The sequence below is a fragment of the Lynx canadensis genome, chromosome C2 (genome assembly GCF_007474595.2).
Source record: "Lynx canadensis isolate LIC74 chromosome C2, mLynCan4.pri.v2, whole genome shotgun sequence".
Lineage (NCBI taxonomy): Eukaryota > Metazoa > Chordata > Mammalia > Carnivora > Felidae > Lynx > Lynx canadensis.
The window spans coordinates 89,495,908-89,512,572 of record NC_044311.2 but is presented as its reverse complement, the minus strand read 5'-3'; the positions used below and the strand labels follow the sequence as shown (position 1 = coordinate 89,512,572).

At 35.7% G+C, this 16,665-nt stretch overlaps 1 protein-coding gene across 1 annotated transcript in view; it reads right to left on the bottom strand.

Moving 5' to 3' along the window:
* The window catches only part of LOC115523739 (coiled-coil domain-containing protein 14-like), a 43,320-nt gene that overhangs the window by 15,975 nt on the left and 10,680 nt on the right, over window positions 1-16,665 (bottom strand). Inside the window, exons 5-6 of the mRNA XM_030329982.1 lie at window positions 15,107-15,248; window positions 2,645-2,727 (exon numbers count right to left, since the gene is read on the bottom strand). Coding sequence (XP_030185842.1) covers window positions 2,645-2,727; window positions 15,107-15,248 — 225 coding nt within the window. The remainder of the gene's footprint in view (window positions 1-2,644; window positions 2,728-15,106; window positions 15,249-16,665) is intronic.

Below are 16,665 nucleotides of genomic sequence, written 5' to 3'. Positions count from 1 at the left end.
GTATTCTGAAAACTATAAAACACTAATGAAGGAAATTCAAGACAACACAAAGCAATGGAAAAACATTCCATGTTCATGGATTGGAAGAATAAATATTGTTAAAATGTCTATACTACCCAAAGCAATCTACACATTTAATGCAATGCCTATCAAAATACCACCAGCATTTTTCACAGAGCTAGAACAAAAAATCCTAAAATTTGTATGGAACCACAAAAGACCCCGAATAGCCAAAGCAAAGCAAAGCAAAGCAAAGCAAAGCAAAGCAAAGCAAATGCAAAGCAAAGCAAAGAGGAGGCATCACAACTTCAGACTTGAAGTTATATTACAAAGCTGTAGTGATCAAAACAGTATGATACTGGCAGAAAAACAACACAAAGATCGATGGAACAGAATAAAAAACCCAGGAATAAACCCACAACTGTACAGTCAACTAATCTTCAACAAAGCAAGAAAGAATATCCAATGAAAAAAAGTCTCTTCAACAAATGGTGTTGGCAAAACTGGACAGCAACATGCAAAAGAATGGAACTGGACTGCTTTCTTACATCATACACAAAAATAAATTCAAAATGGATGAAAGACCTAAATGTGAGACAGGAAACCATCAAAATCCTAGAGGAGAACATAGGCAGTAACCTCTTTAACATCAGCCATGGCAACTTCTTACTATATATGTCTTCTGAGGCAAGTGAAACAAAAGCAAAAATAAACTATTGGGACTACTTCAAAATAAAAAGCTTCTGTACAGTGAAGGAACAATCAACAAAACTAAAAAGCAACTTACACAGTGGGAGAAGATATCTGCAAATGACATATTGGTTAAAGGATTAGTATCCAAAATACATAAAGAACTCACAAAATTGAACGCCCAAAAAACAAATAATCCACTTAAAAAATGGGCAGAAGAAATGAGTAGACATTTTTCCAAAGATGACATACAGATGGCTAACAGAAAAGATGCTCAACATCACTCATCATCAGGAAAATACAAATCAAAACTATAATGAGAGGGGTGCCTGGTCAGTTAAGCTTCTGACTCTTGATTTCAGCTCAGGTTGTTCTCTCAATGTTTTGGGAGTTCGAGCCCCACATGGGGCCCCATGCTGAGAGTGCAGAGTCTGTTTGGGATTCTCTCTCTCCCTCTTTCTCTGCCCCTCCCCTGCTCACACATGCACACTCTCTTTCTCTCTCTCAAAATAGATTTAAAAAACCCAATGAGATATCACCTCACACCTGTCAGAATGGCTAAAATGAACCACACAGGAAACAGGTGTTGGTGAGGTTGCAGGGAAAGGGGAACACTCTTACACTGTTGGTGGGAATGCAAACAGGTGCAGCCTATCTGGAAAACAGTATGGAGGTTCTTCAACGAGTTAAAAATAAAGCCAAGAGTGCCTGGGTGGCTCAGTTCGTTAAGCACCCACTTCGGCTCAGGTCATGATCTCACGGTTCATGGGTTTGAACCCCACATCAGGCTCTGTGCTGACAGTTCAGAGCCTGGAGCCTGCTTCTGATTCTGTGTCTCCCTCTTTCTTTGCCCCTCCCCCACTTGCACTCTGTTTCTCTTTCTCTCAAAAATAAAAATAAACATTAAAAAAATATATAAATAAATAAAATAAAACTATCCTATGATCCAGCAACTGCACTACTATGTATTAACCCAAAAGATACAAAAATACCGATTCAAAGAGGTACATGCACTCTGTTGTTTACAGCAGCCTTATCAACAACAGCCAAATTATGGAAAAAGCCCAAATGGCCATCTACTGATGAATGGATAAAGAAGATGCGGTGTGTGTGTATGTATACACAATGGAATATTACTCAGCCATAAAAAAGAATAAAATCTTGCATTTGCAATGACGTGGATGGAGCCAGAGAGTATCAATGATAAACAAAGTAAATCGGTCAGAGAGAGAAAATACCATGATTTCACTCATATGTGGAATTTAATAAACAAAACAGATGAACATAGGAAAAAAAGGGAGGCAAACCAGGAAACAGACTCTTAACAATAGAGAACAAACTAAGGGTTACTGGAGGAGAGGCAGGTGGGAGAATGGGTTAAATTGGTGATGGGTATTCAGGAGGGCACTTGTGATGAGCACTGGGTATTGTATGTAAGTGATGAGTCACTAAATTTTATATCTGAAACTAACAATACACTGTACACTAACAAACTGGAATTTAAATAAAAACCTGAACAAGAAAGGAAAAAAAAGAAAAATGCTCCCTACATGTTAAGTGAATAAATGCAAGCTACAGAAGAACATATCGAGTGTAATCTCATTTTTAAAAAAGAAAAAATAAAATACATATATAGTTCTATTAGTGCCTGGCATACAGTAGGAACTCAGTATTTATGAAACACATTAATTCTATATGAACGGAAGACATGTGAAAGGAAGTACAGCCTTTTAAAAAAGAAATAGGGGTGTATTATTGGGACATAATAGCACAGATCTTATATTTTTGTTTCTGTGCTATTTTAATTTTTAATAAGGGTATTATTCCTATTTTTTCAAATGTAGATTAAAAGAAAGTCCTCTTATGACAAAATAATTAAGAAAGCTCAATTCTTTATCAGTATTTCCAGAACCACAAAGAATTTATCATCAGTTCTTAAAGTTCTTTTACCTACATTCAAGGTTGCATTCCAGAGAACCAGGTGCCTTTTGAGTTTTTTCTTGTTCTCTAAGTTGTCGGTTTAAAATTCTCAGTTGCCTAAACGAAATAATAAAGAAACATGATTCCCAAACTCATTTAACAGTGTACATCTAACAGCCTGTTAAAAAGGATAACACCTCCCCTCTCCTAACCATCAGTTTCTTCTCTGTAATTGAGAGTCTGTTTTTTGATTTGTCTCTTTTTCTCTCTTTGCTCATTTGTTTCTTAAATTCCACATGAGTGAGATCATATGGTATTTGTCTTCCTCTGACTTATTTCGCTCAGGGGTGGGGATTAAAGAGTACACTGATGTTGAAAAAAAAGATTAAAACAATAAAAAATAAAAAAAGAGCATGAAAGACAGTACCCACTTAGGATAGCAGAAGTCCATCTCATCCCCAGAAAAAAAGACAAAAACCAAATAAACAAAACAACAAAACCACATCACTGCTACTATGTATACAGCTTTTTTTTTTTTTTTTAATGTGATATTTTTGAAAAGATTGCCTGGGACAACATTAAACTCTCCCCTCACAAGAAAAAGGCTGACTTTTCTCTTATTCTTCTTTTTTCCTTCTCTCAATGATTTCTTTGTCTTTTTTTTTTTTTTTTTTACGTTTCCTATCTCCTCTTGCTATTTTCTTCTTCTGTCTTCCTTCTCTGTATTTTCATTACTGTAGTAACAATGTACTCTTTAAAAGATCTAACTATGCACTAGAACACCTACAGGGACTGACTGTTATCAGACATGTATTTGCTTGGTCTGTCATACATTGAAAAAATTGGGAAATGCAAATCTATGTTTCTAATAATTTCTTTATTAGATGGAAAATGTAATGGCCTTATTTTAAAAGACAGAATGCTAAGAAGCAGCAACTTTGCCCTACAGTGAACTTTACAATGTGTAGTCCCCTCACAAATAGGAACATACAAAAGGAACTACAAAAATGTTTACTTCTAGGAAGTTAATGCTGAAAAAAAGTTGTCTCTATTATCTTTCCAAAATTAATTACCTGAACATAATTCTGTACTAAAATATTTATTTTTGTTACTGAATCTAAAATTATAGTGCTCTACCTCACATCACTTGCATGTATTAATTCCAGATAGATGAAAGAGGTATACAGAAAATATACAAACAAACAAGAGCAACTATACAAGCTTTAGGTAGAAATCTACATAATCTTGAAGTGGGGAAGGCATTTCTAAGCAAGATTCGAAACCCAGCAACCATCAAGGAAAAGAATAAAAGATTTAACAGTATCAAAATTTAAAACTTGTTCTAGAATTAACATTCTGGAAGACAATACCTGCCACATATATAAAAGACAAAAGATCCATAACACTTAAAGAGCTCCTGCAAATCGGTAAGAAAGGCAATAAAAACAGGCAATTCACATAAGAAATAGAAATGGCTTATAAGCATATGAAAAATGCTCAGCGTCACTAATATGAAGACATGCAAATTTAAAACAGGAGATATTTTATGGCCACAGGATTGACAAAAATGAAAAGAAATAACATTATTTGTTGGTGAGGCAAATTAATTCTCGACTGGTGAGAGCCTACTGATATAACCAATTGAACGGCAATTTGACAGTATCCAATGTGATACTGTGAAAATGTATTATCTGTAATGTGAAATGTTAATGTGAAATGTTTATTATCTTTAACAAAATAATTCTAACTCTAAATTATCTAGCCTAGAAATATAATTGAGCCTTGAATAACATGGGTTTCAACTGTGCAGGTCTACTTATCCACAGATTTTTGATAAACACAGTGCAGTACTGTTAATGTATTTTCTCTTCCTTATGATTTTCTTAATATTTTCTTTTTTCTAGCTTTCTTTATTGCAAAAATATAGTACATAATACATATAACATACAAAATATATGTTAGTCAACAATACATTCAATGTTATTGATAAGGCTTCTGGTCAATAGTAGGCTATTAGTAGTTAAGTTTTGGGGGAATCAAAAGTTACACACAGATTTCTTACTTTGTAGGGTGTAAGGACCCCTAACTCTTGCATTGCTCAAGGGTCAACGGTAGTACATGTGCAAAAGCATCTACAATCTTTAGATATATACAAAGATGTTCACAATAGCAATATTTAATAGCGAGAAGTTAGAAATAACTTAAAATGCCACATAAATTATGGTACATCCATAGTAAGAAATACTAATACACAGGTGTTGTTTTTAAAAAGAGATATCTAGGGGCGCCTGGGTGGCGCAGTCGGTTAAGCGTCCGACTTCAGCCAGGTCGCGATCTCGCGGTCCGTGAGTTCGAGCCCCGCGTCGGGCTCTGGGCTGATGGCTCAGAGCCTGGAGCCTGTTTCCGATTCTGTGTCTCCCTCTCTCTCTGCCCCTCCCCCGTTCATGCTCTGTCTCTCTCTGTCCCAAAAATAAATAAACGTTGAAAAAAAAATTTTTTAAAAAATAAAAAAATAAAAAAAAAAATAAAAAGAGATATCTACATGTACTGACATGGAAATATCTTCCAGACACATTATAAAATGAAAAAAAGCAAGCTACAGAAGAACAACAGTATAATACAATCCCATGTTTGTTTCAATACAATTCTACTTTTCTGAAATTTCCCCTTTATAATAAAGAGTGAGAATCTAGAAAAGGCAACAGAGACTGGCAATCTGCAACTCCAACTAGAATGCTGCTTTTGGTATTTTCTAGGAAAACAGAAGGTACTGAGGTCCTCTTACACACCAAGTATGTGACAGAAGCTTTGCTTGACAATCTTTTTGTACATCCATGGTCAATTTCTTCTCTTCTTCCCTTATATGACCAGCCTAAACTCTCATCCCTCACTGTAAGCCTGTCATTCCTATCCTCCAACTCTCAGTAGGATACTTTCCTGTTTTCACTAAAAATAATATGGCTTGGGGACAAACTGTTATCCTTCTGCCCAGGGTGTACAAATGTATCCATATATATACACTAATCCTCACCTCTTTCTTCTAGTCTTAGAGAAGGGGAACCTCATCAACTGCCTCGATCCCATTTCTTCCTCTACCTTAAAGGACTCTGCTCCTATTCCACAGGTGCTCCTTTTCTCTTCTGCACCTACAGCTTCTCACTCTTTACTGGCTCATGTGCCTTAGCTGAGAATATTAACAAAACAGCCCCCATATTTAAGAAGATATTCCCTCCAACCCAACTGTACAGTTACCTATTCTCCTTCCCTCTCATTCCCAGTTTTCAAAGCCAGACTTTTAAAACATAATTGATCTAGGGGCACCTGGAGTGGCTCACTCGGTTGGGTGTCTGACTTCGGCTCAGGTCATGATCTCACAGTTCATGAGTTCAAGCCCTACATCGGGCTCTGTGCTAACAGCTCAGAGTCTGGAGCCTGCTTCGGATTCTGTCTCCATCTCTCTCCTCCCCTCCCCCACTCACACTCTGTCTCTCTCAAAAATAAACAAACATTAAAAAAAGTAAAACATGACTATTCTATAAAAAAATGATATGACAAAAAATCTTTTTAAATAGTCCACATGTTTTTAGCAAATATTATGTATTATATTTTCATATACTTGATTTAAACAAAGGAAAAGAACTGCTGACATTTAGGCAAATATTTCTTTTTTCAGTGTACTCATTGTTTTTAAATACAGCTTTATTAAAATAAAACATATTAAACTGCACATATTTGAAGTATATAATTTGATTAGTTTTAACATATGATGTGGTGGAACCATTACCACAATTACTATATTCATCACACCCCAAAATTTCCACATGCTCCATTTCAAAATATCCCCTTCCCAAACAACCATTAATTTATAAATTAGTTTGCATTTTCTGGAACTTTATACTATATATTTATATAGTATACAATTATATTAGTTTTTTGTTTTGTTTTGTTTTGTTTTGTTTTGTTTTGAGAGAGAGAGAAAGAGCATGAGCAGGGGAGGAACAGAGAAACAGGGAGAGAGAGGATCTCAAGCAGGCTCCATGCCCAGCATGGAGCCCCATGTGGGGCTCGATCCCATGACTGTGAGATCATGACCTGAACTGACATCGAGTTGGATGCTTAACCAACTAAGCCACCCAGGCACCCCTACAATTATATTGTAAATAGAATCATATGATACATATTTATCCCGCCTTCTTTCATTCAGCATAATGATTTTGAGACTCATCCATGCTGTTGCACATATCAATAGTTCTTTCCTTTCCACTACTGAATGGTATTCTATTGTGTGAACATACCATCATCTGTTTATCCATTCACCTGCTAACAGACATTTAGCTTGTTTACTTATGGACATTCACAAGTAAGCATTTATGTGGACATATGCTTTTACTTCTCTGAATACATACCTAAGAACAAAATGACTGGATCATATGGTTTATGTTTAATTTCTAAGAAACTACCAAACTATTTTCCAAAGTATTCATACCATTTTATATTCCCGCCAGTAAATTATGCAAGTGCCAGTTCCTCCACATCCTTACATCTGGTATAGTCTTTTGAATTTTTAGCCATTCTAATGGATATGTAGTGTTATCTCATCATGGTTTTAGTTTGCATTTTCCTAATGATTAATGATGAGATACTTTCATGTGCTTATTTGATATCCATCTATCTTCTTTGATGTAGTGTCCATTATAATACTTTGCCAGTTTTTTGAGTTGTAACAGTTCTTCATATGTCCTATATGTATAAGTCCTTCATTAAATGTATTGCAAATATTCTGTTGTTTGCCTCTTCACTTTTAGTAATAGTGTCTTTTGAAGAGCAAATTTTATATTTTGATGAAGTCCAACTTATAAATTTTTTCTACTTATATTTTTCGTTATATTTAAGAAATCTTTTCTAACCCAGAATGACTAAGATTTTTTTTATCTTTTCTATAAGTTCTGTATATTTTAGTTATACATTTAGACTTGTGATTTATTTCAAGTTAATTTTTATATGTGGTGTAAGGTAAAGTTTGAAGTGGTTTTTTTTTTTTTCTTTCCTTTTTTTGTTTTTGTTTTTGTTTTGTATATGGCTCTCCAATTGTTCCAGCACTGTTTATTGAAAAGGTTATTCTTTCTTTCCCCATTGAATTTCCCTGGCATCTTTGTCAAGAATTGGTTATCTTTGTGTGTGAGTTTATTTCTGGACTCCATTCTGTTTCAATTATACATGTCTCTCCTTACGCCAATGCCACACTGTCTTGATTACTATAACTTTATGTCTTGAAATAGTATAGTACCAATTTTATTCTCCTTTCCTTAAGTTGTTTTGGTTTGGTTATTTTAGATTCTTTGAATTTCCATATAAATTTTCAAATCACCTTTCTACAGAAAAACCTCTTGGGATTTTGACCACAATTACATAGAATCTATAGATCAATTTGGGGAGAACTAACATCTTAACAATAATAAGTCTTTTAATCTATGCATCTGGTTTATTTCTCACTTATATAGGTCTTCTTTAATTTCTCTCAGCAATGTTTTATAATGTTCAGTATACAGGTCTCAAACGTTTTTAATCAAACTTACCCCTAAATTGATCATATTTTTTGACCATACTATTAAAAGTATTGTTTTTAAATTTCATTTCAAATTGTTCATTGCCAGTATATAAAAATATAATTGCCTACGGTATATTGATCTCATATCCTACAACCTTGCTAGACTCATTTATTAATTTTAGTTGCTTTTTTGTAGGTTCTGTAGTATTTTCTACAAAGACTATCATGTCACCTGTGAATAATACAGCCTGTACTTTAAAAGGCTTTTATAGGGGCACCTGGGTGGCCCAGTTGGGTAAGTGTTGGACTTGAGGATCCTTAAGTCAGGTCAGGATATCACAGCTCATGAGTTTGAGCCTCGCATCGGACTCTGTTGTGGACAGCTCAGATCCTGGAGTCTACTTCGAATTCTGTGTTTCCATCTCTCTCTGCCCCTCCCCCACTCATGCTTTGTCTCTCTCTCTCTCAAAAATAAATAAACATTACAAAAACATTAAAAAAATTAAATAAATAAAAGACTTTTACTTCCTTTTTTTGCCTTATTTTACTAGTTAGAACCTCTAGCACAATTCTAAGCAGAAATAATAATCACTACTTGTTGGATATCATTTAGACATTTTTTAAGCCTATAGAAAGAGGAAAAAATTAGCCAAACAGAATTTTTAAATAATAGGATAATATTACAAATACTATTTTATAGGTGCCTGGGTGGCTCAGTCAGTTAAGTGGCCGACTTCGGTCCAGGTCAGGATCTCACGGTTTGTGAGTTCAAGCCCTGTGACGGGCTCTGTGTTGACAGCTCAGAGCCTGGAGCCTGCTTCAAATTCTGTGTCTCCCTCTCTCTCTCTGTCCCTCTCCTACTTGCACTCTGTCTCTCTTCTCTCTCAAAAATAAATAAACATTAAAAAAATACTATTTTAAAATATTATGTATTGAATTTAGGATTACATGATTTTATCTGAAGGAAAAAGTAACAAGTGAAATTAGAACTAATGAACTTTAGACAAATATCTCTCTACCTCATGAAATATTATTCCTAGATAACTTTAAATAAAGGAAATAGGATATAAAAACATTAATTTTGGAATCTATATTGTGAAGATTACTAACACATTCTACTCTGTAACCTTAATTCCCATAGTTGTCTTAGTTCTATGTATAGATTCAATGTTCATCTCTAATCCACTCCTTTATTTGAATTCATTTCTTGGTTGATTGGAATTTGCCATTCAATATTTTTTTTGTTCGTTTTAAAGGAGTCCAAGAGTGCTGTATTTTCTAAGTTCTTGCACTCCTGAGATTATGACTGCTGACTTTACATGGAAAGGACTGCTGGGTCACATATGGGATTCTTGGGGCATCCTTACTTTCCCTTAGCTCTTTGTAAATAATGCTCTAAGATCTTCAGGCAATGAATATTCCTGTGAAAAGGCTGAGGCCAGCCTGATATTTTTCTTTTTATATATTTGCTTTTATTTTGAGTATCTATAAAAGTTAATTTTATTTTATCCTTATGATATAGTGACTTTATTAGCTTATGTGTTGGTGTGGATCATTATAATAGTTTTCCTGGGATCCTGAATGCCCTGCTGATCCACTGACACAGATCTTTAGATTACTAAATTTCCCATTATTTACTTATCTTTAAAAAAAATTTTTTTTATAAATGTTTATTTATTTTTGACAGAGAGAAAGAAACAGAGACAGAGCATGAGTGGGGGAGGGGCAAAGAGAGAGGGAGACCCAGAATTTGAAACAGGTTCCAGGTTCTGAGCTGTCAGCACAGAGCCTGACGCGGGCCCGAACTCACGGATTGGGAGATCGTGACCTGAGCCAAAGTCCGACGCTCAACCGACTGAGCCATCCAGGCACCCTTACATATCTTTTATCTTTAATCCATTTGTTCTGTTCTCTTTATCAGGAACGCTAATTATGCCAAATTTTGCATTCTTTGTTTCTCTTCCATATGTATCTTCTTTACAATAATTTTTAATTATTCTCTATTTTGTTTTGTTTCTTCAAGCTTATCCACCATGCCTTCAGTCATTTAACAAACATTTATCAGAGTGTTAGGCACAATTCTCAGCACTAGAAATACAGCAGCAAATAAAAGGGACAAACATTCAGCCTTCTCAAATTCACATGGAAAAGAGAAAAGACATTACCAGAGGCTAAGGGGAAGGAAGAAAGGCAATTACTGTTTAATGGGTACAAAGTTTATGTTGGGGATGAAAAAATTGGGGGAAACAGATAGTGGTTGAGGGAACACAGCACTGTGAATGTATTTAATGACCCTGAAATGTATACTTACAAAATGGTTAAAAAGACAAATATTATGTCATATATATTTTACCACAAAATTATATATATGTTTGCTTACCACAAAATCATATATATATCAATTATATATATAGGTATATATCAATTATATATATATATGTATGTATATATCAATACTTTTTTTGAAAAAGGGTTTGGGAAGAAGAATAAGTGAAGGCTGGTTGGAGCCACTGAACTATGAATTTAGTAGTAATTGAAACCAAAAGATTTGGGGGGAAAAGAGCAAAACCTAAAAAAACAACAAAAATGAGCGTTCATATTACTTAGGTTCTAATGGAATATAAAAAATATCCTAATGGAATATAAGATCCCTGACTTCATATTTATTTTGTTTTCATTTTTGTGAGATTTTTTGCTTCATTTTCCTGACCTCATCTAATTCACTTTTCTTCTCCTTTTCCTGTCTTTTCTCCTTTAAACATTCTCTCTTTTCCTGCCTTTAAGAAGAATTCTATTATCCTTAATTTCCTTAAAACTATGGAATACTGTTTCAAGTTTTCTTGGGTTTTCTTTGAGCCATTCATCTGGTGATGTTTATTCTCGACCCTCTTTTATCTCTTTTGTCAGTCTGTTTAGTCTGAATGCTATGCAAAGATCTTTCCTATAAAGTCTTCCTTCCCATGGCTTTTGTGACATCCCTCTCCCAGCTTTCCTGCTATATCCTGACTTGCTCCTTCTTGGGTTTCTCTCACAGTCTCCTCCTCCTGTATTCTTTCCCTAAAAAGCTGTTATTCCCACCAGTTCACCCTTGCCTACATTCGCACTCTATACCTTCCTGATGAATTTACCACTTACACGCTGATAACAAATCACTTGTTCTTTTTTTTTTTTTAATTAATCTATTTAAATTTAAGTTAGTTAACATACAGTGTAGTTTAAGTTTCAGGAGTTGAACCCAGTGATTCAGCACTTACAATGTAACATCCAGTGCTCATCCCAAGGAGTGGCCTCCTTAAGCCCATCACGCATTTAGCCCATTTCCCCAATCACTTCCCCTCCAGCAACCTTCAGTTTGTTCTTTGTATTTAAGAGTCTCATGGTTTGTCTCCCTCTGTGTTTTTATCTTATTTTTCTTTCCCTTCCCTATGTTATCTGTTATGTTTCTCAAATTCTACGTGAGTGAAATTATATTGTATCTGTCTTTCCCTGACTAATTTTGCTTAGCATCAAACACTCTAGCTCCATCCTAGGTCATATCACTTCACAAATCACTTAGGGTTTTTTTGTTCATTTTTTTTAACAAATCACTTGTTCTTAATCACCGTTTTCTCCAGTGCCTACAACAGTGCCAAATCTATAACTCAATAAAAATGTGTTCAGGCAGTAACTCCCAAGTCTGCATCTATCCTGGATCTTGCTACTTATTACTGTATAGATCTCCAGATGGTCTAAATGACAAACTCTGCATATCTAAATCTTAACTCACAGGCTTTCCCCTATCTTCGAACTCAAAAATAACATGAATAAACAAATAAACAATATATTCTTCCTCCAGTGGCTTCCATCTGAGAGAATTATGTACCATCTGTCAAATGACTAAGCCCAAAGACCAAATGCCACCCATGTCTCCTCCCACTCACTTCTATTTCATTTTTGTTGTTGTTGTTGTTCTATTGTGAGTACATAGTGGTCTCAGACTTGAGTCTAAAGTCAGGAAGTGGTCATGAATTCTAACCTACCCTATAAATATTAAGGAACTCTCTAGCTCAATGGTTCTTAACTGGAAGTAGTACCCCTGCAAAACCTCATGCAGGAAATCTGGGAATGTGCCAGGGCTTTTGGGGGTCACAATGAATTGGGCACTATAGATATTTCATGGGAAGGGACGAGGAAGGCTAAATGTTGAGGATTTTATCAGAAGTTCCAAATAAAAATTGTGCAGCCCAAATTGCCATGCCCAAATACCATAGAATCATTGCACCTGGCTATTTTTTTAAGCCACAAGATGGCAATAAACTCCAAGAGAAGTCCTGAAAGATCACTTTTCTGGCTAAATAGAAACATGTAGTTTCTAAATGTCCGGACAGAAAAAAAAAAAAATGTTTTTGATTGAAAATGCTGGGGGCGCCTGGGTGGCGCAGTCGGTTGAGTGTCCGACTTCAGCCAGGTCACGATCTCGCGGTCCGTGAGTTCGAGCCCCGCGTCGGGCTCTGGGCTGATGGCTCAGAGCCTGGAGCCTGTTTCCGATTCTGTGTCTCCCTCTCTCTTTGCCCCTCGCCCGTTCATGCTCTGTCTCTCTCTGTCCCAAAAATAAATAAACGTTGAAAAAAATTAAAAAAAAAAAAAAGAAAATGCTGAAAAACACTTTTTTTTTTTTAATTTTTTTTTTTTTGTCAACGTTTATTTATTTTTGGGACAGAGAGAGACAGAGCATGAACGGGGGAGGGGCAGAGAGAGAGGGAGACACAGAATCGGAAACAGGCTCCAGGCTCTGAGCCATCAGCCCAGAGCCCGACGCGGGGCTCGAACTCACGGACCGCGAGATCGTGACCTGGCTGAAGTCGGACACTCAACCGACTGCGCCACCCAGGCGCCCCGAAAAACACTTTTTAATAAACCTATGTATAATGGAAATTACAGATGACTCTTTCTAAATAAAGTTACCAAAGAGGCACAAAACTTCCTATACCTCTGCTGGAAACCTCATTCCACTAAAAAGACAAACAAATTCTTTATTTTTCAATAATTCCATTTTTAGAAGGTCAAGTAAACAGTGGGAATAGTATGCTATATAATCTTTGTCCTCTAAGGACACAGAACCAAAAAGATCTGGTGCCATGTCTGAAGAAAGTGGTTGAACATCAAACTAATACCTTTTTAAAAAATTAAACACAAGCAGTGACCAATAAAGTAGTATGTCTCATTTTCCTAAGTGGCTTGTAAATTAGCTCCTAAAACAATTCTAAAATGTTCTAAAGAAGGAAAATAAATAAGAACTCCTGATACTTCCCATCGGCACATGTTAAAACAGACAATAGTCTGAGACTAAGTTCTGGTATGTTTATTTAAGAAAAAAAAAATTACTTGACAGTCATACCTTTAAAAACATATTTCTTTCAAACAGCTTACAGTACAGTTTTGTTCCACAAAATACACTTAAATATTGAAGTACTGAAGTATAAGTAAGTTAGATTCTACTTCCTAGCAAAAGCAATGCCGAAGTGTACAAATTAAGATAATTTGGCCTCTAAAAGCAAACTGCCTGGTTTGAATCTTCTTATATACATGACATTGGATAAATTATATAACCTCTCTGTGCATTGGTTTCACCATGTGTAAATGAGAATAACACAACAGAGCCATTCTGAGAATTTAAAGAGATGACATATATAAAGGACATAACCTGGCACATCAGAAACATTCAATAAATGTTAGTAGTACTCCTGGCTATTACCATTACTATTATTCATACTTGTTTTTTATTTTGAAAAATTAATGCTATCGCTTAGGTCAGAACTGAAGACGTTATTATTAAAATTTAAAACCAGCAACCTCATCTTATATCATAGTATCTTAGAGACTAATGACCATTAGAGAAATAATCCTAAGCAAGTAAATCTCACTAGGTGTCATGCCTTTGCAGGCTCCAGATCTATAAATTTAAGCTGCTCTCCCAACTAGGAATCCTATTTTACTGCTTTCTGATTTCTTAAAAATGTTTGTGCAGGTCCTTTCAGGTCCTACCCAATACAATGTCTACAGCTCATACAACTCTTAATACCTTCTCAGGATGCACTCACACTGCAGTGCTGCAGAAGCACTGAAAATGGATTCTAATTCTCTGCAAAGTATAAACCCTGGAGTAGTGGCCTTGGTGGTCATCGCTGAAACACGCAAAGTTAGGATATTGCTAATAATATGCAAATGGTTTCCAACATAAGTTATGATAGCCAAAAGACAAAATATCTAAGAATTTAAGTGAGTTTTTTCTGTGACTGAGTGTGGTGGAGCTACTGGTGCTCACCCCCATCAGGTTCTCCTTTCCTTCCGGGATGCAGGGGCAGTATGGGAAAATGTTATGTCCCAGACCTTTACATTAGGCACGGCCATATGTGTCATTGCCCCATTTTAGCCCACAAAATAGAAGTGGAAGTGAGACTGTCGCTTCTGGGCTGGGAGGTACAGAGACGGTGTGCCAGATCCATGTTCTCTTTTCCCTGAAAAACATTATCTTATGAGACAGTGGCCTCAGAAGATAGAGGGAATCTAAATCCTGCGTCCTAAGATGACAGCCCATGCTGGTCTCGGCATGAGGGAGAAAGAAACTTTCACCGTGCTATACCACTGAGATTCTTAAGTTTCATATTGCAGCAGAGCCTAGACTAGCCTGACAAATACCTTGAGGAACTTCATTTTTCCTCTGTACCCTATGACCAAGTGATGATGGAGGTAAAGGAGGTGGGAGGAAAGACGTACCAGTGAGCAGAAGCAACAGAAGAGAAGTTAGAGAACGCTGGCAATGTTTAGAAATGGAGAGGTAAAAGTAGAAACACAATAAAATACTAAATCTATTTTTCACACAGAGTCCTAGATATCTCATTTCGCACCTTTGTTCTGGCTATGGGACATCTCTGCAAATGACAAAAATATGCAAAGAACAATGCTTACCTGCGTAACTGGGCATTTTCACTTCTTAGTGGTTGCATAGCCAGTGCTATTTCAACTTGAATATTTGTGTTTCCACTTATTGCTGGAAGCAGAGATATACACATCTCCAATTCTGCAATCAATCTCTGAATTTCTGAATCCTCTATGTACGGGCAAAGAAATAATAAAAACAATACCATTAATTGCTTTTGGATAAGATTATTTATGTATATTACTAAAAAAGAAAATTTCCCAGATATGTACATACTTGCTATAAACAAACAACTTGATTACTTATAAATTTGATATATAAATTTTATTTTCCTCTTTTCTGCTGCCTGAATTTGCTTACTCAAAAGAATTCTAAAGAAATTCAGTAAACTAAAGATTAATCTTCAATCACAGGATCATTAGTGTTTTGGTTTTTTTTCCAGTTAAAGAGTCTAGTAAGAAGATAACTATGTCTCCCAGTTCATATTCATATTCCCAAAGGACTACTGGATTCCTTATCATTGCTGAAGGGATTCCTAGAATTGATTACAGTATTAACGTTTACAACACAACCTTTGATCCTGGCATAAGCAAATAATTCTCTTTAGGTGATTCAATTTGGCAAAATATTGAAGGAGGATCTTCTCTGATAAGGTTTTAGTATTTAATATTATAAAGTAGATTTAAAACAACCAGTCACACCTTATTTGGTGTTGCATCAAAAGCAGTACCATTTCTGCTATTAATTGTGGAGAGTGCATGGTTTTAGAGGTGGCAAACAGACAGGTAGGTGGATTTTAGATCTTTTGTCCTTTTATATTTGCCCCTTCATTTCCATTCAAATTTTCTGTCGACTGAAAACATTTAATAATTATAATATTAACTCTCTTATACCCTAAAGAAGTAGAAAGTATATTTTAAATTATAAAATGTGACTCAATCCCACAGGTGTTTTAATGTCTTATTATTTATTCTTGAGAGACAGAGAGAGACACAGCGTGAGTGGAGGAGGGGCAGCGAGAGGGAGACCCAGAATCCGCAGCAGGTTCCAAGATCTGAGCTGTCAGCACAGGGCCCAACTCGGGGCTTGAACTCACAAACTGTGAGATCATGACCTGAGCTGAAGTCGGACACTTAACCACTGAGCCACCCAGGCGCCCCAATCCCACGGGTATTTTAGCCCCCTAATGTAAAGTATATGTACATAGTAAACATCTGAGCACATAGTAAACAATTACTGAGAAGTTCCCTACCAATACTTTGTAGAGTGGTTTTGATCATAAGCATTAGAGGCAGAGACCTGAGCTCTGCCATTTTCTAGCAATAGAGTTTTAGTCAAACTTCTTAACCCTTGAGCCTAGATTTCTTCTCCATAGTTACCTGGAGATAACAACAATACCTCATAGGATTGCTGTGAGGATTAAATGAGATAATGCATATAAAATAGCACAGTGCCAGGCACATGTAAGTATCCAATAAATGATACCTAACATTATTACTCTTATTATTACTGTTATCATGATTCAGTATTTGGTCAAGAGAATAGTGATAAATTGAAAGTTTGAAAACACAGAGATTTTAATATATTG